This window comes from Vespa crabro, chromosome 15 (genome assembly GCF_910589235.1).
Source record: "Vespa crabro chromosome 15, iyVesCrab1.2, whole genome shotgun sequence".
Classification (NCBI taxonomy): Eukaryota; Metazoa; Arthropoda; class Insecta; order Hymenoptera; family Vespidae; genus Vespa; species Vespa crabro.
In genome coordinates, this window is record NC_060969.1 from 3,538,115 (window position 1) to 3,560,614 (window position 22,500).

At 29.0% G+C, this 22,500-nt stretch overlaps 1 protein-coding gene across 3 annotated transcripts in view; it reads right to left on the reverse strand.

Moving 5' to 3' along the window:
* Positions 1 to 389: 389 nt before the first annotated feature.
* Positions 390 to 22,500, reverse strand: part of LOC124429295 (pancreatic lipase-related protein 2-like) — a 38,914-nt gene continuing 16,803 nt past the window's right edge. The window contains exons 1-8 of one of the 3 annotated variants that reach the window (XM_046974388.1): positions 8,602 to 8,620; positions 7,538 to 7,892; positions 5,899 to 6,170; positions 5,467 to 5,737; positions 2,939 to 3,178; positions 2,124 to 2,357; positions 1,279 to 1,606; positions 390 to 750 (exon numbers count right to left, since the gene is read on the reverse strand). In XM_046974388.1, the coding sequence (XP_046830344.1) occupies positions 645 to 750; positions 1,279 to 1,606; positions 2,124 to 2,357; positions 2,939 to 3,178; positions 5,467 to 5,737; positions 5,899 to 6,170; positions 7,538 to 7,706 (1,620 nt within the window). In that variant the 5' untranslated portion in view covers positions 7,707 to 7,892; positions 8,602 to 8,620 and the 3' untranslated portion in view covers positions 390 to 644. Of the gene's footprint in view, positions 751 to 1,278; positions 1,607 to 2,123; positions 2,358 to 2,938; positions 3,179 to 5,466; positions 5,738 to 5,898; positions 6,171 to 7,537; positions 8,671 to 22,500 lie in introns of those variants that run through there. The other 2 variants (XM_046974389.1, XM_046974387.1) reach the window with 2 other exon arrangements.

Sequence of the window (22,500 nt, forward strand, 5' to 3'; positions counted from 1 at the left end):
TAAAGAGAGTTATAATCACAAATGATTGGATTAATAGTCTTCGATTTACCGGTCACGCATGAAAGTAAGTGCCAAGGTGAAAGATGCATGTATGCATAATGACAGTGAAAGGATTAGATTCATTCGTGTATTAAAGTTGGTACCACTGATCATTCAGCGAAACTAACTCTATTACATGCGTTCAATAAAAGATTTATATATGTGTGTGTGTGCATCTGTGTGTGTATGTGTATGTGTGTATTAATATGTATGTACGTATATACATATGTATATATAGAGAGAAAAGAGGACGAGGAAGAAGAAGAACAAGAAGAAGAAGTAAAAAAGGAAAAAGGAAGTAGAAGAAAAAGAAGGATGAGATGTTAACATAAGGAAACTTGATGAGAGTACCTTGACAACTTGTATGAATCGTCGAGCAATAAATTAAACTTGGCGAAAATATATCCTAGTCGATTGAAGCATGAGTTTAGATTAATCGTACAATCTATTTGTCATCTTTCTTCTTATTATTATTATTATTTTTTTTTTCCTTCCTTCCAATTTTTTTCCTCGTTATTGTTATCGTTGTCGTTGATAATGATGGCAGAGTTATTTATTGTCATGATTTTTGCAACAATTCAATATGATAATAATCTTGAAGATGTTCAGGTTGATACAACGTTGGTATTGGTATTGCCACAATTTTCTACTGTTAAGATCTTTGGCTTGTTCGCTATCAGTGTATTTGTCTCATCTGGACAGACCGTGATTCTAATGAAAAAAAAGATAATTATTACGATGATATATATATATATAGTACTTAATTATAAATTAATTACTATTTTTGTCTGCATTTATATATATATATATATATATATATATATATATATATATATATATATATAGATATATAAAAGCATTAACGAATATTACAATAAATCTTATATAATTAATTTTATATAAAATAATTGAGTAAATAGAATATATTAGGATAGTTCGTTTTTCTTTTTCTCTTTTATTTTTTTCTTCAACGTTTAATTTAATAATATATCCTTATTAAAAATTATTATTGAAAAGGGATAAGTTAGAATTGAAAATAAACTTTAAAATAAATCAATATGAAATATTATTGTTCAGTAATAATAGAAATGATGACATGTCGTTTGGATAGTTTTAAAAAATTGTATGAACGAAGTAAAATATCGATAGGATCTATAGGATCGTTAGAATTGATTATTGCAAAAAAAAAAAAAAAAAAAAAGAAAAAAGAAAAAAAGAAAATTATCAAGTAGTACATACCCATGATTAAATTCAAGATTATCGACCGTCAATGAATCGATATAAGCACGTGGTGTATGAAGAAATCTCCATGTTAAAGGATTGAACATAGAAGTCTGATATTCCCAAGTGATTTCAACAGATTCTGGTTTACCTATTACATCGCCAGGTAATACAATTTTGTGTACACTACCAGGCTCATAATATTTCGAATTAGTACTGAGTTTCATCTTCTCTGTTTGTTTTCCATTAGCACTGATAACTCTAATGAAAAACATGCCCACTTCTCCGCCATAACTTAAACTCTCGTTCGTTTTCGAAATATTTATTGTTACGCGATAATGAGCCTCTGAAAAATATTGGGAAAATATTAATTACTCATAACGACAGATACGTGATAGTTCGTTAATTAATTAACAGGCACATTTTGTGCAATTAAGAAACGTTTCCTAGGAATGATTATCGGGAATTATTTCTTTTTTCTTTTTTTTTTTTTTTTTTTACATTTTAAACTTTATTAAATTATTTCGTAAGATCGTAAATCAAGTTGAAATCGAAAAATTAGTCTGAAAAATTTCGAAAGGCTATAATCGATATAAAAAGAAAATAAAAAAAAAAAAAAGAAAAAAAAAAAGAAAAATAGGGACAAGATTACTTAAGAACTTTTACCGAACCCTGTGTCATAGAAAGAGAGAAAGAGAAAGAGAGAGAATTTATTATATGGAGGATTTTAAAATATTCTGTTAAATATCTTAATCTCAGATAAGCGACATTTTAGAGAAAAATCATTGGCTTTTTTTATTTTTTTTTCAATCGAAGATTTCAAAATAATTAGTAGGTTTATACGTGTGATAGAAATTACTAACTACAAAATGGTTTGTCCGAGCCTGTCATTAAGAAAACAGAAGCATGATAATTCCCAGGCTGTGAATCCAGACCAAATCTAGGACAATATTGATCGACGCAATCGAAGCAACTACCCTCTTGAAATTTATCCCAAGACGTACAGGGAACCGCTATGAATGGACAATTGGTGTTGATACTCTCGATGAAATATTCGTAACTTCGAATATGATTGCATCCTAAGAACCTCTTGATACCTTAGAAAAAATAAAAAAAAATTTTTTAAAAAATAACATTAATAATTACTATCTATTATAATTTATAGGAAAAAAGAAAAGAAGAAAAAAAGGAACACAAAAGAAGAGAAATAACAATAACGTATTAGCAAGAAAGAAATTAAATCGAAAAAATTTTAAATTAAATAAATTTAATTATTTTCTATTCTCCAAAAAGAAGAATGCAAAAAGACATTGTAAAAAAAAAAGATAAATTTTTTTCAAAATTTGTTAAACATCTTGTACAAATAAAAGAAAGAGATATCGCGTGCGCGCGCGCGCGCGCGAGAGAGAGAGAGAGAGAGAGAGAGAGAGAGAGAGAGATGAAAAATAAATAAATTAAAAATATATAAGGACAAATATAATAGAAGGATATTGTACATTTAATATATTCTTTTTGTAACAACCTGAAATTTTCTTTACTCTCTTTTTTCTTTCCTTTTTTTTTTCTTTTTTTCTTTTTTCCTTTAATAAAAGTAAGAATATCACGATAAATATTATAAAGAATATTATGTGACACCATGTATATGGATATTATTAATCAATTGAGAAATATGACTAACCACGAAAGAAACTACCACGTTCCAAGGTGATCGAATTGAGTACACCCTCGTTGCAACCAGGCTGATTGCGACCACCATTTGGATAGAAATCTATATGGCCAACAGGTTGAGTAATACCAAGGCCACCGCTGATAAATGGATTACAATCGGTGTGAATTGCTGTCACGAACATTGCGTCGGTTGGATCGAGTCGTACCATAGGCGAGGTATTGCTGAAGTGTGGCTCCGCTGGATCGAGACCTTAATAGCAAAGTAAGACGAACAATAATTATTAGCAATGTATACATATATATGTACATATATATATATATATGAATATGTCATTATGACTTTGGATATGTGTAAGTATAAAAGTACGCAGGATTATTTGCGTTAATGGAATGAAAAAAAAAAAAAAAAAAAAAAAGAATAGAAAAAATAAAAAAAGAAAAGGAAAGAAACTCGAAAAGTTCGCCATTTAAAAAATTTTGTTCTTTCGTTTGAATAACAATCCTGTTGTTTATTATAATAATAATAATAATTTGTATTTTATATAAACGATCCGAGATAATTAATTATTAATTGGAATTTTTGTTTTTTTCTTTCTCTTTCTCTTTCTCTGTTTTTCTGTCTCTCTCTCACTTTTTTGCAACTTTCTCTCAGAAAACATTATCTTAGGTTTGCGCTTTGATTTATGAACAAAATGTCATTAGTATTATTGCAATTTTTTGCTCTTTTTCTTTTTCTTTTTTCTTTCTTCTTCCTTTTGTTTCTTTTTCTTTTTTCTTTTTTCTTTTTCGTCGACTAAGAGAATATATTTAAGTAAGAGTTACAGGATAGTTTTGTGCGCGTATTTCGTCGTAACATCGTCATATATGGACTAACGAAATGCTTTATTACATCTGACATTGCGTAAAGAAGGAAGTGTGATCTTTTTCGTGTACGTGTAAAATTAATTTCGCACATGCTTTGTTAAAGAAAGTTAGACGATTTTTTTTCCTTTTTTATAATAACAGGATGTGAAAAAGACAGAAAGCATAATGAAACGTACACACACATACACACACATATATATATATATAGATACTTTTTGTTATAAACGAATCATACGATCATTAAAACAATTAAAATATATTTTATATTTATTAATATATTTATCCATTTAGAAATAAATAAATATATTTGTTTATCAATTAATTAAAATAAAATGGAATAATTGTTAAAAGAGGGAAAGAAAAAAAAGGAAAAAAAAAAAAAAAAAGAAAAGAAAAAAGAAAAAGAAAAGATAAAAGATAAAAGAAAGATCAATGGTCCCTTCGTTCAGGATAGAAGAATTCGTAAAGGGACACGATAACTTCAAGCACGTCCTACTATCCTGATATTTCCCGATGGGATCGATAGCTTACGTAATAATAAAGCTGGATAATTTTTTCTTTGTTACCGATGTATGTCCATAAATATCGATCGATCTGTTTTGTTGTTATCGCAAAAGGAAAAAAAAAAAAAAAAGGAAAAGAAAAGAAAAGAAAAATAAAGATTGAAGATTCCATTTACTTTCTTTTTTCTTTAAAATAAATATATATATATATATATAGTTTCTCTATTCGCAGAACAAAAAGCATGCATAACCTCTTTACGAGTTTAGATTTGTATGTGCATAATTTTTTTTTTGCACGATTACGCAAACGAAAGATATTTTTCTTTTGCCATCCTTTTTTCTTACGTATGTGTGTACGTGTTTTTGTGTATATATATATTTAAATATGTAAACGCATGTATAATACTTTCAGAACATACGTGCATACGTACGTAAATTCTAAAGAGTGAGATAGAAATTGAGATAGAGAGAGAAAGAGAGAGAGAGAGAGAGAGAGAGAGAAAGAGATCGTTAAATGTTTTTAACTTTTATTTATCTTCGTATTCACATAGGATTTTAAACGATTTCTTTGGAATAACTGGAATGACCTTTTGACTCAAGAAAAAGAGAGAGAGAGAGAGAGAGAGAGAGAGAGAGACAGAGAGATTAGCTTTCTATCGTTTATTATATGTTCTAAAAATGAATGGAAGAAGACGATAGATATGAATATAAAAAGAGAGAAAGAGAGAAAAAAGAAAGAAAAGAGAGCGGACAGAAAAAAACGTCAGTGAGAGAGGTAAAAGCAGGTCGTTCGAAGGTTCTCTTCCTTCATAGCTGTTACCCTGATCGGTTGGGATTCGATCGGCCATCTTCGTATGTCTCCGGAGTGTCGACAGTACCACGTGTCTGCGAAGAGATGAAGGATAGGAGTTCGGGATTGTTCGGGTTACGCACGAATGAATGAACGAACGAACGAACGAACGTACGAACGAAAGAACGAAGTACGATGATCGTCGTGAGCGTAGTAACGAAGTCGTTGACTTTGAAAAAAGGAGAAGGGGAGAAGAAATCCGCGTCAAATATGACGAGAAATTTTACTTCTCTTTTTTTTCTTTTTTTTCGTTTTTTTCTTCCCTTTTCTCTCTTTCCTTTTTCGCGGTCAAATTCAAATCTCCCGCCTTTCTTTTCTAACCTGTAATCCTTCCCAAAATGTGACGATAACGTAGCCTTAATGTATAACCAACGTAACCAGCTGTATGCGCTCCAAGACTGTGTCCAATAATGTGCATCTTCGTTGGTAAAATTTTACCTATATTTATTAATTGAGCCGCCAATCGAGCTGTCATTGCACCGACCAATCTCGTATTGGCTACTGCTTGTGTATATGGCGGACCTGCTCCACCTATCCAATTTACGATTAAAATGTTGCAATCTTCTCGCAATAATAATTCATTCAGTGTTCTCTAAAAGATTATTCGATTACAATTATTAATTAATTCAAATTAATTAAGAAAGATGAAAAGAAAGAAAAAATTTTCGAAAGTAGAAAATTATTTTATCGACTTCTCTCTTTTTCTTGTTTTTTTTTTTTTCTTTTTCTTTGTTATTTCATTTAGATACTCACCATTACCCAAGTGTTATCGCCGTTGTCTAAAAATCCATGTATAATGAAGTAAAAATTGCTATCTAATCGAAACAATGCACTCTTGATCGTATCGAAATGATCAATCTTCAATTCGTGGGGTTGATCTATGTAATTACGTGTATATAGTAAATAACGTGGATTGATACTATCTGGTCGAGCTGGAAACATTGAAACAGGACGATTTTCTCCTGACCATGGTGCACCGATGTAGAAACAACCATAGGGCTCGTAACACCTCCACATGTACCATTCTATATAAATAAATAAATAAATAAATAAATGTGCAGACATAATTAATCGTAAGATGATTGAAATAATATCGATAATAAATCGATATTATATCAAGTGATACAACTTTTTTTCCCCATTTTTCTATTCCAATCTATGCGCTAACCATTCCGAATAAAATAAAAGAAAATAAAGTATGACGTTCGAAATAATATATAATATACATAAAAGAACAAAAAAAAAAAAAAAAAGAAAAATAAATAACCCCATCGATATATTATTAATTTTAATAATTGTTAATGTAATAATAGTACAAACTTTTTATCATAATATTAAAAATTATAAATCAAAGAAGAATGGATTTATTAAAAACGCCTGTAGAATATCATAATTCTTAAACGATCTGTACGACGGTCAATCATTCGAATGGGGACCAAAAATATAACGGGAGAAAAAAAAGAAAAAGAGGAAAAAAAAAGAAACGAAAAATGTGTACGTAATAAATTAATTTGTATTAATTATAATTTGTAGTTAGATCTAAAAAAAAAAAAAAAATAGATTTTTTAATAACCAATTAAATTCATATTACGTACACGTATTATCGCGCTCTTTTTTATTATACAATACTTATTTACATTTACGTAAAATACATACATACATATATATATATATATATATATATGCATCTGTACATATAAAAATAAAAAATTTGTTAAAGGTACATACACACCGTTCTTTATTATTAAGTTAAAATTCGAAAGAGACAGACAAAGTAATTCGACCTAAGAAAGGTTATCAATACTGTTATCAATATCTGTCTACGTCATTTTATTAGTTGAATATAGCTTTATATGAATCCATGTTTTGTCTATTCGTCGTTGAATTAGCACTCTTTATATATATATATATATATATATATATATATATATATATATATATATACTTTTGTATATTAAAAAAACATAATGATTAAAAAAATAATGATTAAATAAATTTGTTATGATTTATTTTGATATAATAATAATAATAATAACTATTATTATTATTATTATTATTATTATTATTATTATTATTATTATTATTATCAAGTAATGATTTTGAATTACAGAAGAATATTTTTTATCCCCCTCCCCCCTTTCTTTCTTTCTCTTCGATAATAATTAATAATTTAATTTTATAATATGTTTATTGTTATTAATAATGAAAGAAAAAACAAAATTGTTTAAGTCCATCCTAAAGAACACATAAAATTAGTTTCGATTATGTTTGAAAACAATTGTTTGCTTTTTTTACAAGTATTTAAAAGAAAAAAAAAAAAAAAAAAAAGAAAAAGAAAAAGAAAAAAAAAAGGAAGAGAAACAAAAAGAAAAAGTCAATGAGAAACACTTACGATCTTCGAATTCGAATTTATTTTCCTCTTCTTCCGGCGAAAGTGTTGTCGTAGTTTGATTAGAAAAATCATTAGGATCATCGAGCGAACTTAATTTCTTTTGTTCAGGTAGCCTGGACATAATATTGGCCGTATAAGTTAGCACTAACAAAGTTTCGTTGAGAAACATTTTCGTTTATATATTAAAACTGTATTCCTTCGATTTGTTTAGATTTAATGCACATTAATAATTAATTATAATTAATTTATTTATTTATTTAATTATTTAATTATTTAACATCTCTAAAACATATTCATCACTTTTTTCACTCGTGTCACTTACGTCAAATACAAAAGTCACAGTTCTTATAATTTCCTAAGTAATCAGACGCACACACACACACACATATATATATATATATATATCGAGTTTTAATGAAGGATTATTAGTATTGCATTTATTATAATGAAAGGTCGAGAAACGATTGATAATGAAAAATCGATTGACGCAAATTGCGATAAATCTTCAAGAGAGAGAAAGAGACGTGGATGTTGTCGATAAAAAAAGAAAAAGAAATGTGTAAAAAAAAAAGAAAAAAAAAAGAAAGAAAAGAAAGAAAAAAGGCACACGGGCGCGCAAGGAAAACAAGAACAAAAAAGAGGAAAAAGAAGAAGAAAAAAAAAAAAAGAAAAACTAAAACGAGCTATAAGTCACGAACGGAATCACGTTTCGCCTACTTTCGTTGATTAATTTGAATTATTAAACGAATTATTTATAAGAAAAAATAAAAAAAAAAATCGTCCATTCGTTAAAAAAAAAAAATTACGAACTTTAGAATCGTACTCGAGAATCAATCAATTGTTTATGTTAGAACAAGTTCACTGTCAAGGCCGAACAATAATGATCGTCGAATGATCAAGGAAAAAGTTTTCCCTTTTCTATGATCTCTTCTTTCTATAATATATCTCTCTTAATACTTTTACTTTGTTTTGTTTCCTTTTTTTTTTTTTTTTTCTATTCTATTTTTTCCTATTTCCTTTCTTTTCGTTCGTATTTTCTCGTATTTTCGTTTAATATAATTTACTTAACGTTAAAAATCCAACGAGACGTCACGACCGATCGAGAAACCGTGACAAACTGATAACTGGACTTGGAATTTCAGTGAGCTTTGACTTTATTTCTACAGTATACCCCTACTACTACCACTACTACCACTACTACCACTACTACCACTACTACCACTACTATTACTACTACTACTACTACTACTATTATTTTCTTCCTTTTCTTTCATATTTCTTTCATTTCGTCTGCGTACGTGCGTACATGCATGCATACACGCGTGTTATGTCTCCATGTGTGTGTATGTATGTGTATGGTACGTATATATATATATATATATATATATATATAGAGAGAGAGAGAGAGAAGAATGATAAACTCGAGACAGACTCAAGAGTCCAGACATCTCGACATTCTAAATAAAGTATTATTTTCATGGAAACCAAGAACGACTTTGAGTCTGAACTATATCAACAAGTCTTCAAAAGAATTGCCCTTTTACCTCTTCTTCTTCTTCTTCTTTTTTCTCTCTTGTTTTTTCTTTATCTTTCTCCCTTTATATTCGTCATCGCGACGATTTCGAGTAAATTGATCCAACTAATTTCGTTGCTGGTAATTGGTCGTTTCAAAGTAAAAAAAAAAAAAAAAGAAAAAAGAAAAAAGAAAAAAGAAAAAAGACAGAAAACCGAGGTCAAATCTAAACGTCCTCTTAATATTTCTTTTCTCTTTTTTCTTTTTTTTTTCTTCTTTTCTTTTTTCTTGACAGTAAACATTTCAACAATAAATCAGTATCGTTTAATTACTCGAAAACGAATATTGCAAGATATTCAGGATTAATTAATTAAATAAAAAAAAAAAAAAAAAACGAGAAACAATTAGAGAGAAAAAAAAGAAAACCCCGAAGAAAAACATTTCGTAAAAATTTACAGTGTCGTCGTTGTAATTTACGCGAGCAAAAAAGAAAAAGAAAAGAAAAAGAGAGAGAGAAAAAAAAAGAAAAAGGAAAGAAAAAAAGAACGAAAGAAAAATATCAACTTCCTTTAAACTTACGAAATAAATTCATTTGACCCGAAAGAAAACGTATATGTGTTCCGATCGATATGCGGTTAAGGTTGGCGTAACAGAAAGTAGTAGGTAATCGATGAATGACACAATGGGGTGCCATTGAACACCGGTTTGGGTAGAACTCAGCATCCCTACATGTTGCGAATCAACCCTCTTTTTCGTCCCTTCCGTCCCACCCCACCCCACCCCTTTCTCCCTCTTTACATCTATCCCAAATGATCCCTCTTCTATGAACGTAACAGCCTAATACTTTGCACCCCTAACGTGTATTCACGATTCGTCTAAAACGAGGGTTGCGAATAGGGTTCGTTGCAATGAGTTGGGTGTGGTACGTTGTTAAACACGGGTAGGTGAAACGAAGTACACACACACACACATATATATATATGTATGTATGTATGTATGTATGTATGTATATATATACGCATGTATGTAGATAGGTATGTATATCCTAACTCCTCTGAATTTCTGTAGGCTTGATAAGGTAATCGTAAGAGTGTCGTATCGTGATTACCCGTGAAAATTTTGATTGACAGTTAAACGCCCTATAGATTCTCATGTTTCCTTTCTCTTATTTCTTTTGTTTCTTTTTTATTAAAAAAAAAAAAAAAAATAAAAAAAAAAGAAATAAACAATTCGTCAAGATCAAAACGACATCAATTATTATTTATTCTCTTTGATCGCGTAATAAATAGAAGGAGCGATTAATACGAGCATAATAATAATAACAATAATAATAATAATAATAATAATAATAATAATAATAATAATAATAATGATGATGATGATGATGATGATGATAATAATAATAATAATATTCGATAGATATTTAATAATAAATCTATTCTTATGTAATTGAAAACTTTGGATTGCAAATTTCTGAATGACGATGAATAAATTCATAGACCATCATTTAATTTAATTATTGTAGTGTTGCTATTATCACTGATGATGATGATGATGGTGGTGGTGGTGATATTTTTGATGCTGATACTGGTGTGTGTGTGTGTGTGTGTATTTGATGGTGCTGATGTTGGTGCTGCTGGTGTTGGTGGTACTGTTACTGTTACTGTCTTTGTTCAGCAGCTTTAAAAGGCCTATAAGACCCTTGAAAGACTCCTTGCGTTCTTTGTTAGCCTGTTACACTGCCCTATCCAGTCCCCATTCATTTACATGCGTGTCCATGCAAACCCGACCTTGAAGTACTGCGAACTGCTCTATCGAGATACGTTGTGTATACCACATATACATATATACCAATATATCCAGATACGTTGAGATTATTTAAATGGACATTAAAGATTGACGGACAAAGGGAATTTGGTATGATTATTCGTTGGTAAATAATATTTGTTTGGTACAAAATGATAATGTAAAGAAAAAACAAAAAGAAACAAAAAAAAAAAAAAAAAGAAGAAAAAAAAAGAAGAAAAGAAAGATAAGTAAATAAAAAGAAAACAAAACAGAACGAGAAAAAAAATTATACTTAACCAGGCCGAACTCTGACACAGTAAACAAATATTATACTTCGATGATTGGGTACAACATAACTCGATTTAATCGGAACATAAACGATGCGTCAGAGATGATTCCAAAGAACGTTTTATGATAATTATTTATTTATACTCTTACATAATTAAACAAGGAATACGATTATGATTAATTGATATATTTTTCTTCAAACAATGTCCGGCTTAATCAACTTTTGCTTGTTATTTATTTATACATTATGTTAATTATTTTTCTTTAGATAATGTTCATCCATTTTTTTTTTTTTCATTACTAAAAAGCATTAATTGTATTTTATTAATTTATAATATTAATCAGAGAGAGAGAGAGAGAGAGAGAGAGAGAGAGAGAGAGAGAGAGAGAGAGAGATTTATCATCAGTAAAATTATTCTTTTGGTGTTGATAATCGATGGAATGTTTTCAAAAGGTCTGGAATATTTTAGAAATTGTAAATTTTTCGTTAACATAAGCCAGTTGATTACGAATATTTGTGTGGTTTAAGTAAACAGAAAAAAATTGAAAAGAAAAAAAAAGTATAATAAAAAACAAAATTAATCCATTGCGCATATTTTGCAATAATATACATACACATATACATACACATATTATAAATATATATATATATATATATATATATATATATATATATATTTATATATTCGTATAATATTAAATTTAACCATCGTAAGAATTAGGGCAATAAGCTGATTTTAAGAAAAGAAAGAGAAAAAGAAAAAGAAAAAAGAAGAAAAGAAAGAGAAAGAAGTTTTATACTCTTGAATCACTTTTACGATTTAACGATTCAATTATGATAAATCGTTTCTATGGTAAATCATCTTTTGTATTCGAAGTTTCTTTCGAAGAATCTTGGAAGGGCTTGTGTTAAAGTCTAACCAATCCTTTCTTCATGGTTTCCTAGTAAAAGTGCGTAGGCGTATGCCCTTTAGGGAGTAACAGACCCAGAACACCCATAAAAGGGCTGCCACGTTCTTCGAAGACCCCTTACCATGGAATTTCGGCGTTGCTTCATCTCAACGTTTTCATGGGTTCCTGTTGCTTACATTTATCTTTAAATCAGTACCGAGCAATCTGTTAAGATCCGAACCCTTTCCACCCTCTCCTAACCCTATTCGATATTTTACCTTATTTGATCACTCTAACACGAAACGCAAGATTTTATTTTTTTTTACCAATCTCTAAGCACTTTGAATACATTTATCCCTTTTTTTCTTTGTTTGTTTGTTGTTATTTTGTTCTGTTTTGTTTGCTTGTTGCACAGGACAGACAAACAGGAATCAGGATAGTATCATTTTGGTGGTCTTTGAAATTTGGTGGGTATGTTTGGTTGCTTGCTTACTTGCTTGCTTCCTTGCTTGCTTGCTTGCTTGCTTGCTTGCTTGCTTGCTCGTTCGCTTACTCGCTTGCAAAAGGGATGTTTTTAAAAATTAGGATAAAATATTATCTCAAGTAAAATTCTAAAATGAAGTTGTTGTCCTGGGATTAAAAAAAGAAAAAAATAAATAAATAAAATGTATTATTTCAAAGAGAATAATTTGTAAAATATATGAATATATGTAAAATAGAATTGTTCCTGTATTGTAATTGTTGACTTTGATCTTGCAAGTTTCCATTGTTTCCTTTGAATTTCTTTTTTCTTTATCTTGTTCTTTTATTTTTTCATTTCGTTTCGTTTCGTTTCGTTGACAAATAGGAATCAGGGTAATATGATGATGGTCTTCGAAATTTTGTGGATATTTTTGCTTTCTTGTTTGCTCGCGCGCTTTCTTAAAGGGATGTTTTTACAAATAACGATATAACTTCTTGTTGAATAAAATTCTACGCGGTATTTATTCTCCTGTAAAAAAAAAAAAAAAGAAAAAAGAAAAAAAAAGAAAAAAGAAAAAAAGAAGAGAAAAAAAAATTAAAACATTTTACTCGAAAGAAAATAATACGTAAAATAGCAAATGAAAATGATGTATAATATTTTTTAAAAGTATGAATGAACAGCGATTGAATGTATTGAATTTATTTAGATCGAAATTGTTAACGATCTTGCAAGTATGCTTATATCTTTTCCATTGAATTTCATTTTTCTCTATCGTTATTATTATTTATTTTTTGAACAGGACAAACAAAATAATAATCAGAATAGTATCGTACCATTAGGTCATCGAAATTTGACAAAAAAAAAATTTAACCCCAAAGATGGACATTTTTAAAAATAAAAATTTCTATCGTTTGATGGAATTTTAAAACGGAGATTTTTCACTCTTAAAAGGTCTAATCTGTATCATTCGATATGGAATGATCTATAAAATGAATCGATTCTTAAAAATATTTTTTATTATATTTTATTAAAAATTCTAAAAATTGTTAAACATTTTATATTATAATTTCAAAATATTAATTGAACATTTTAGATTGAAATTAAGTATATATTATTTCAACAATTTCACGACTTCGATATATATATTCGATAATATTAATAATTCTAATAAATTATTATATATATTAATATAAGATAAATAATAATTATACATATAATATATTATAATAATATATAGGAAGTAATTCTTATATATTCAATAATACATATGAATCACCATATATTTATTTCTTTATTTATTTTTTTTTTTCTTCATTCATTCATTCTTTCTTACTTTTTTTCTTTCTTTCCTTCATTCTTTTTTCTATTATTTACGTTACGTTAAAAATATTCAACTGATCAGAATTAATATCATGGATTATAGAGCGAATCAGTAAAATTAGTCATTCTTCATTCAATTTCAGTATGTTTGATCGAGGATGAGAAAGAGAATATAGAAAGCATGAAATACGGAAGAGACACGAAGTAAGTACTTATTAACTTGATCCGTTTCTTTATCTTTCTTCTTAAGTCCTCACTCTTTCTTTCTCTCTCCTGTAGTCTTCTCTTTCTTCCTGCCCTTTAATTCCCATCCCCTATTACTCTCACCCTTCTTCAGTCACTCTTTTTTTCTTCTTTAGTCTCTCTCTCTCTCTTTCTCTCTCCTTTAGTTCTCTCTCTCTCTCTTCTTTAATTTTTCTTTATCTCTTTCTCCCTATCTATTTATCTCTCTCTTTCTTCTTTAGTCTCTCTCTCTCTCTCTCTCTTTCTCTCTCTCTCTCTCTCTCTCTCTCTCTCTCTCTCTCTCTCTCTCTCTATCTCTTGTAGTTCCCTATTCCTTTCTCTTTCTATGCTTTAATTCCCTCTTTCTCTTTCACTCTCTTCCTCTATCTCTTTCACACTTTCTACGTGCACGCGTGACGTATCCAATTCGTCGCTAAAAGGCTGAAGAAAGATAAATCGCGCAGATGTCAACGGTATTAGGACAGCATGATAGAGAAGGAACGTCGCTGCGCACCATAGCACACCTCACGAATTTTAAAGGCGGAGACCTGACTCGACGGGGTGGGGTTAGCAACAGCTTTGTACTAGGGGCTCGAGGGTGGGAGGTCGGAGTTACAGATGGGGATGGAATGTTGAACAGCGATGGTGGAAAGTTTTCGAAATAGAAACGGTGAAGAACATTATAAAAACGAACAAGCGTAATTGGTTTTAATTAACGATTATCGATGATAAATTTCATTCAATTTATCGTTCATTATTCGATTTACTAATTAGTAATAAAAATTATTATTATTATTATTATTATTATTATTATTATTATTATTATTATTATTATTATTATTATTATTATTAATTCATGAAAAATCTTTAGTGAATGCGCCTGTGTGTTTCTGATTATAAAATTAGAAACGTTTGTATTGAATATATCGAAAGAAAATTATTATAGACGAAAAATAATAATCAATCGGTACTATAAAAAATTATTAATAAAAATTATTATAAAATCTTTGATCTTTGGGTGTTGTAATTAATTGAAAATATCTCATTACGAATTTTCGTCGAATACGATATGAAACTTTGTCCAATTGTTCTTTATCATATAATCAGGAACGTTTAAGTTTTTTTTATACTTAAGAAAATAATATTTATTGTAAAGCAGGCTACGATAATTTTGAAAGACATACAGAGAGAGAGAGAGAGAGAGAGAGAGAGAGAGAGAGAGAGAGAGAGAGAGAGAGAGAGCAATAAAAGGAAATTGTGAAATTGGTTATATCAAACCTACATCGAATTTTAATAGCGATTAATGATCCACGATCTATCTGAATTACGTTTGGGGGTTGTTGCATGTTCCAGGTCCCATGTTCCATGTTCTATATTTCGTGTTTTGTGTTTCGCGTTCCGTGTTCCGTTTTGTATGTTCCGATAACATGACAGTAACATGCTTTCCACGGAACCGATAACACGGTTTCGAAATACATCTTCTATATTAATTATCAGACACCTTGTATATATTAGTACTAATCGATTATGTAGTCTCATCAATTTATGGAAAGGAAATATAATTAATCGTTGACACTGTTAACCTATAAAAAAGAAAATATTTTATTTTTATATTCCAAGAAATCCATGACCTTATTGATCCATATAAATTCTTAGGAAAAAAAATTAATATCTCCCTGACTTAAAATAAAATCCATGAGGGGATGGGTGGGTGGTTGGGATTCGAAAAAGGAAGGAAGTATCGACAAACTGATCTTAATAAAAATTCATAAGGATGGAAAACGTATTGACCGATTGATCCAATTAAAAATTCCTTATGAAAGAGTATCGAACCGTAGAGTTAATTAAATTTCTTCGAGAGAAAAGTATCGGTCGATTGAACGTAAATAAAATTTCTGGGATAACGGGGATGAGAGTGGGGGAAGTATCGACTTACTGACCCAAATAAATTCTTGGATGAAGAATTTATTGACCTACTGACTTATATAATTTCTTGGATATACTCGTTCGCATATCGAACGAAATGTTATAATTATTTGCGTATCTATATGTACTCATTAATATTAATACAACGATAAAATTCGTAGAAATACATGAAGAACCGGTTTGAACAACTCGAAATGGGGTAGAAAAAGAAAAGAGAATAAAAAACAAAAAAAAAGAAAGAAAGAAAGAAAGAAAAAAATCTCACGGTTATGTGCGTACCGTCCATATGTTGTTCTTTCTTTGTTCTGTACAAGGAGACAAAAAATTTTATTAAAGGAAGCGTCATTGCTACACAGTTCAAAAAGATCAATGAACTTCGTACTTAACGAAAGAAATTTATTCCAAATAAAGAACTGCGGAGAAGTGAAACGAAGATTACTTTTTTAAAAGAATTCTTTTTTCCTCCTTCTTTTTCTATCCTCTATATTCATTTATTTTTTATAATAATTATTATTTATTATTTATGATTTATTATTTATTTATTTATTTATTTATTTATTATTATTAATTTTAATGTCGTCGAATAATTTATATTTTGTCGAAATTATTCATCGAAAGGGATGAAACGCATTTCGAGTTTTTACATTTAATTATTGTTATAATAATGATGATGATAATAATAATAATAATAATAATAATAATAATAATAATAATCAGTAAGTATCAATTAATAGTATCAAAAAATATAATTTTTTATATTCAAACAATTGTTACGTGTATTATAAATAATAATAAAAAATAAACGAAAAAAGAAGAAGAAAAAAGAAATCCAAATAAAACTATTAAAACAAATGTTATTCTCCCTCTCTTTTTCTCTCTTTCTATCTCTCTCTCTATTTTTTCTCTCTCTCTCTCTCTTTCTCTCTCTCTCTCTCTCTCTCTCTCACACACACACACATTTTTTCTCTTTTCTCTCTCTTTCTCTCTCGTGGATAATATCGCAGTGTTCTCAGTTCAGCGACGCTGTTAGATGTATCAGGTTTTCATAAGCGAGAAATAATTTGCAGAAACTTGATGCAAGGAGTGAATGATAGTAGTGGAGTTAGGCGTTTAAAAGGAGAACAAGAATCAAAGAAGAAAAAGTGGAAAGAAAAAAAATGAGAAGAAGAAGACGAAGAAGAAGAAGAACTTAAGAAGGGAAACAAGCAAATAAGAATTAATTCGTTTTTTTTTTGTTTTTTCATTTTCTTTTTTGTCAGAAGAATTATCTCCTTCTCCTCATGCTTCTCTTTTTCTTTTTTTTTTTTTTTATCTTCTTCTCTCTCTTCCCGAACGTCGTCCTAACCTAACTTTTCTTCTTTATTTTACTTCTCGAATATACGTATATATATATATACGTATGTATATATATATATATATACACGTATCTATATACACGAAAATATGTTTAAGTCGAAGTATCAATAAAGATATCAGATAAATACGAATAAAAAGATATAAATATATGTGTATATATATATATATATATATATATATATATATATATATATAAAGAGAAAGAGTGAGAGAGAGAGTGCAATAAAGTAAAAAATATAATAATATATTTCTTAAGATGTTTCGAAAAGGATGAAGATAATGAACGGACTTCTCCTCGTCACAGGATAATATGAATAACGAGAAATCGACCAACGATTTTTCAAATATATACACAACACATACAAAACATCTACATATACTATTTACGGGAAAGAAAGAATGGAGGAAAGAAGGAGAGAAAAATAACGAAACGTTTCAACAGAAGGGAACAAAAGAGTACGGGAATATCCTAACAGGATAACATCCAGGAAAGGACTGTCATTATGGGTGTGTCCAATCAAAGGATCGATACGTACCGAACCAATCAGATCATTCGTTTTATCTGACGACTTTATAAAGGAATTATATCGAGTCTAATATTTAAATACGATTTATAAATTAGATAAATAAATAAGTAAATAAGTAAATTAATAAATACTTATTTAAAAATAATTCTTCCTATTAATCCTAATCCACGAATTTAATACTATCTTAATTAAATAAAAAAAAAAAAAAAAAAGAAATTCTTTCTTAAGATGACAGCAATAATAATAATAGTTAATAACAATAATAACAACAACAAGAACAACAGTAATGATAATAATAAATGATATGAATGCGAATTGATATGACGTACAATAACATTATTTATTATTAATATCTCGATTAGTATCGATCTATTATTATTTTAATATGGATTAGAAAAAAATATAATCCTAACCTCTTTGTGTAAGTAATTTCATACAAAAGGAAGGCGATGACAATGATCAGGGAGTCATGATGTTAAAGAATTTCATGAAAGTGCAATTTACTTTGAAAGCTTTGATACTCTTATGTGTTTCTTAGTACTCATATATTTCCCTTCGTTCTCTCTCTCTCTCTCTCTCTCTCTCTCTCACTCTCTCTTCTCTCGTTCCCTCTCTTTCTTCTTCTTTCTCTTTCCTTTTCTATTTCTCAGCATGACGCAATTACATGAACGAAACAGGTTATGTCATATGTGTATATAATATAAAAACACATACATATATATACATACGTAGATTATATCTTGTACTATATTTAATATGTATTATTTATTATTTATTCTCTCGTTTTCCACTCTTATTTCAAATAATATATCACTGAAATAGTAAACGACGTACAGACGAACGAAGAGAGAATGAGAAAGGGTTAGGAAGAACCAACGAAACATTCATAGAAACTTGAACAGGTTTGTAGAAGGTCGAAGAGGTCAATCGGCATATTTAGCTTTCTCCCCTTTGACGATTGACGATTGTCGACTGTCGACTGTCGAGAAGAGTTCTTTTAATTTTAAAGAGTCTCATTTCAGTTCTGACATTCGAACGTATCAAATGAATTTTATTCTTTCTATTCTCGTTCTATCTTTCTTTTTTCTTCATTAGTTTCTTTTCAATTTTTCTCTATGACAAAGTCAACTTTGTTTATTTAATAAAAGTGATATATATATATATATATATATATATATATACTTATTCTTTATACTACATTATAATATGGAAAGATATAAAGTTATATGACGTATGATTTATAAATTGTAACAAGGGATCTAATTTATCAGACTCTTTTTCTCTCTTTCATTTAACTTAATAATATTGCTATTACATATTATATATATGCATCGTACAATTCATATACTTTAAATATGTTTTTTTGGACAAATGATTATTCTAACCTATAACAAAAATTTCACCACTTACATTTACTTTTATATATATATATATATATACATATATATACATACATATACATGTGTGTGTGTGTATGTAATTTGATAAAACTGTTTTCTATGATTCTGAATCCATTGAATATAATCTATATATATATATATATATATACATGACATACATACTCAGCACACCTAACTACCCTACACACATCACACACATCACACACATCACACACATCACACACATCACACACACACAGAGTAGAAGAGTAAGAGACAATATCTACCACCTAACGAGCTATGCGACCCTAGGATCTCCCACGAATTTCCTTTGTTCGTTGGATTATCGTCGTAGCTTATTATCATTCTGCCATTGCAACCTTAATGGAATATCTACGTAAGTACTACGTTCGTCATTATCCCAACTGTTCCCTTTCAACGTGAAAACTCTGTTTAAATAAAACGAACGAACGAAAGAGAATTATCGTTATGATAAACGAAAATTCAAAACAACAAAAGTTAAACTCCAATGAGCAATATTTAAATGATCGATAAAAACAGAATAAATAATAAATTCCATTAGAAATTAATCGTGCTATTGATCTCAGGCGTAAGACAATGTAATAAATTTAAACAAAATTCATTGAAATATTTTCATCGACTACCATCGTATTTTATCATAATAAAGAAGAGAAAAATATATTCGTTTCTTTTTTTTTTTTTTTTCTCTCTTAACAAACAAATATATTATTCATTAAATAATAAATTGATAAATCCTTTGAGTGATGAACTCAAACGTGACGTATCTACGTACTATGACAATAATAAATTTGAACAATTATTTGACCTTATTTTTAACCTATAAAAATAAAAGAAAAAAAATATATATACATATACGCCCTTTTTATAAATAAAAGTATTATCGTTCAACAATAAAAAGAATTGCTATTTCGATGTGTGACAGATGGATATAGAAAGATGAAAAGGGTGAGTGGACAACATTGATTCATTCAATATTCCTTTCCCTCTCATACCATCGTTTCGTTTCGATCTTACAATACAGGAAAAAAAGCGCTTCCCATTTTTTTCAACACCAGGCTGTCATGGCAGCAAACAGATATACGTATATTAATAGGAATCTTGTGGGTTCGATCACAAGTGGTCCACCAATCGTGTTAGACTTCACACTTGGGCTTTCCAATCAATCGACTGTTTCCGGCTTTATCAGAGTAGCATGAGTTGAGCGGGAAAACCGAACTTTTCTATCGTTTCCCACACTCCGAAACGCGCTTTCTCTCTCTCTCTCTTTCTCATTCTCACATACAGTCACCAATACACGGACGCGTTCTCCCCATTGAGCGTGGGCGGGATTCGTCAGGTCGAAAACAGGCAAGTGCGATGCATCGCTCCTGATAACAGCCGACCGATCGAAGACTTTTTCAATCGTTCGAGAAAAGAAATTCAACTTTTCTTCTAACTTCTTCGAGAACAAATGAGAAAATACGAACTTATCTTTCGTCTATTTGTAAAACTAATTTCAACGATATTCTCTTAACTTCGTTCGTACGTACGTTTTTATTTCAACGAAATAAGCTTGTGTATATATATATATATGTATATATATATATATATACGTCTGTATATGTTATATGCGTTTATAGTGTGTATGTATATATCTATATATATATAAGTATGTATAGATATATATGATCGATAGATATGTAGATTGCAACGAAGAGGTTAGAAGTTCACATATGGTTGGTATTTCGATGTTAAGGGCAGAAGGAAAGGGTTAGTCGTTCAAGTGCTTCAAGCCACACATCGTGAAAGGGATGACATAACCTTGTAGAAGGTCTTCTAATATCTCGTAGGGTCGACGTCCCCTAAAAAGCTTTATTCTCATCGTCCGTTTCTCTCTCTCTCTCTCTCCCTCTCTCTCTCTCTCTCTCTCTCTTCCCCACTTTCTCTCTTTTCCTCTCTTTCTCACTTTCTCTCTCTCTCTTTCTCTCTTTTTTCTCTCTCTCTCTCTCTCTTATTATTATACGTTTCGATTACGTTGGTTGCGATTGGTCGGTGACTCTAATGGCTACCTGTAGCCGCCATTTTTAACGAGAAATGACAATTTCAAAATAGAGACTGAGTATTTACTTATTTTTTATATTATATATATATATATATATATATATATATATATATATATATAAAGCTTTTGAACTAGCTTTCTGAGAATTTATTTTTTTCTACGAATTCTACTTGTAATTTTGTTAGAAAGAAAAGAACTGAATTATATGTGTATGTGTGTGTATGTATATTTCTATATATGCATGTAGATTTTTTTAATTAATTTCATTATCATTAATATTATATGTTATAATATATTATATTCCATATATTATAACATTATATTAATTATATATCATAGTAAATATATATATATATATATATATAAAGTATAATTAAATATATATACTATAAATAAATAAAATAATAATTTTAATAATATCTCGTCTTTATATATGCAACTTTGAGATAAAAATGTTTAATCCTTCGATATTATTATTCAATATTACGTTATAAATAATAATAAATCGCGTTGCAGAAAAAGAATTTTCTTCTTGTTCGTAAGGGGGAAATTCTTATAGAAAAAAAAAAAACGAATGAAAAGACAAAAAAGAAAAAAGAAAAAAGAAAAAGAATAGAAAAGACAAAAAAATCAAGACGATCTCTAACTGACCTTGTGGAAACTCTGATTTACAATAAAAAATTGATTCTACGTGCTTAACGAATAATTAAATTTTAACGAGGTATTTAAATAAGGCAGATCGATGGTATCATAAAGCGAGCATGTAACAGGCAAGAATATCGACAAAGAAGGTTGGTCGTCGAGTTATCTGCAAGGATTTAAAAAAAAAAAAAAAAAAAAAAAGAAAAAAAAACAAAAAGAAATTAACAAATAAATAAATAAAAATTAAAAGGTAAAAAGAACTTTGATCTACATATACATATAAAACACACATCGCACGTCGCGCGCGCGCACACCTGATACACACATATACACATACATACACGTATATGTGCATCTGTGTATATGTATATATATATATATATATATACACATAGATGATTACAAAAAAATCGAATAAATAAAAAGTAAAAGAAATAGAAATATATGTATATATACTTGGTAAGTAAGAAACTGGGTCGAGTCGATCGTTGAAATAATTGAAAGGGCTATCGGTAGTCTATTGGTTTGATCCCTCGATCACAGGCTAACAGGAAGTATCGAGTGG